The sequence below is a fragment of the Monoraphidium neglectum genome, assembly GCF_000611645.1.
Source record: "Monoraphidium neglectum strain SAG 48.87 unplaced genomic scaffold scaffold02995, whole genome shotgun sequence".
NCBI lineage: Eukaryota > Viridiplantae > Chlorophyta > Chlorophyceae > Sphaeropleales > Selenastraceae > Monoraphidium > Monoraphidium neglectum.
The window spans coordinates 4,472-5,785 of record NW_014010633.1 but is presented as its reverse complement, the minus strand read 5'-3'; the positions used below and the strand labels follow the sequence as shown (position 1 = coordinate 5,785).

At 69.6% G+C, this 1,314-nt stretch overlaps 1 protein-coding gene across 1 annotated transcript; it reads right to left on the bottom strand.

Annotated features, from left to right (window-relative positions):
- Nucleotides 1–290: 290 nt before the first annotated feature.
- MNEG_11975 (hypothetical protein) lies at nucleotides 291–1,314 on the bottom strand (the record flags this gene model as incomplete). Its single annotated transcript, XM_014039554.1, has 2 exons — nucleotides 291–675; nucleotides 1,110–1,314. Coding segments are annotated over 2 exons (590 nt in total), but the record flags the coding sequence as incomplete, so codon positions are not given.

Genomic DNA, 1,314 nt, shown 5'->3' with positions numbered 1-1,314 from the left:
GGGCTAGGTGGTTGCGGGCAGCAGGGTGCGTCATTGTGCTGGTCACGCCAGCGGCTGCCGATAGGGGCGTCAACCCCTGCCGCAGAGCAGCAGCCGATTCGCCAGCCCGGCTGCTGCTGTCCTCAGCCCTGGAACAGTGCCCTGGTCGTGCAAAAAGCAGGGAAGGCCTCCCCCCCCCTGCGGGCGGCAGCCGCTGCTGCAGCCGGAGCAGTTCCAGCATCCGACGCCCATCAACGGGCCCGCCCATTACTACCCGGGCCCCCATCTCCCCCTTTCCCCAGTTCGCTCACTCGACCAGGAACTCCTCCAGCCGCCCGTTCTGGAACAGCAGCAGCAGCTGCGGCCCCAGCCCCGCCGACGACACCGCGCTGAATGTAGCTATCTCCTCCCGCCGGTCGAACAGGCTCATGTCCCCCCCCACGCCGTCGTCGATCCCGTCGCCGCCGGAGTGGGCGGCGTCATGATTGAGCGCCTCCGCCTCGGCCGCCGTCAGGCGGCTGGCGACGGGCGAGCCGGGCTCGCCAGGACCCCCGTTTTGCTGGGGGCCGCCCGCGTTGCCCTCCGCGTCGTCGGCGTCGTCGCCGGCGGCGGCGCCGCGGTTGGCGTGGATGCGGGCGAGGACGACGCGCTCCTCCACGCCGCGCGGCGCGAGGGCGCATCGGTACACCAGGTTTGCTGCGGCGGTGGTTGTTTGTGCGGGTTGGGGCAGGATCCAGGGTTGGGGGTTGGGGCTGAGGGTGAACAAAGGGAGGGTTGTGCGGGGACTGGTGAGGGAGAGGATTGCCGCAGGATGGGAGAGAGTGGATTGAAGTCATGGGGGGGGGGGCAATTGCGACAGGCCCCGGCCGCAAGGTGGTGGGGGTAGGAGGGCGCGGATGGGGGTACTTGTGCGGGTGCCCCTTTGCGCGTGCCGAAAAGGGACATAAGGAGGAGAGTGGAGGCGCAGCTCTTGGTTTTGTGTTCAGCGGAGGCCGGGCACAGCGCTTGCAGAGACAGAGTCAGGGAGGCGAGCCCTAGCCCCAGCAGCAGCTGGGCGACCGCGCGCGACGCGCGCACGCCATTCTTCCTTGGAGGCCGTGCACGGCCAGTCCCAGCGCGTGTCGGCTCACTCATGGCGCCTGACAGGCGGCATGCAGAGATGTCCGCCAGCTGCGCCGCCCCCCACCCGCCAGGCAGCATTCGCAGCGCTGGCAGCAGCGCCTCCTCGGGGTGCTCCAACAGCAGGTCCACGTCCACGGCGACATCCGCAGTGCTGCTGGCGTCTCCCTTGTTGGCAACTTCAGCACTCGCGGGCTCAAGGACCGCGGTCTGCAT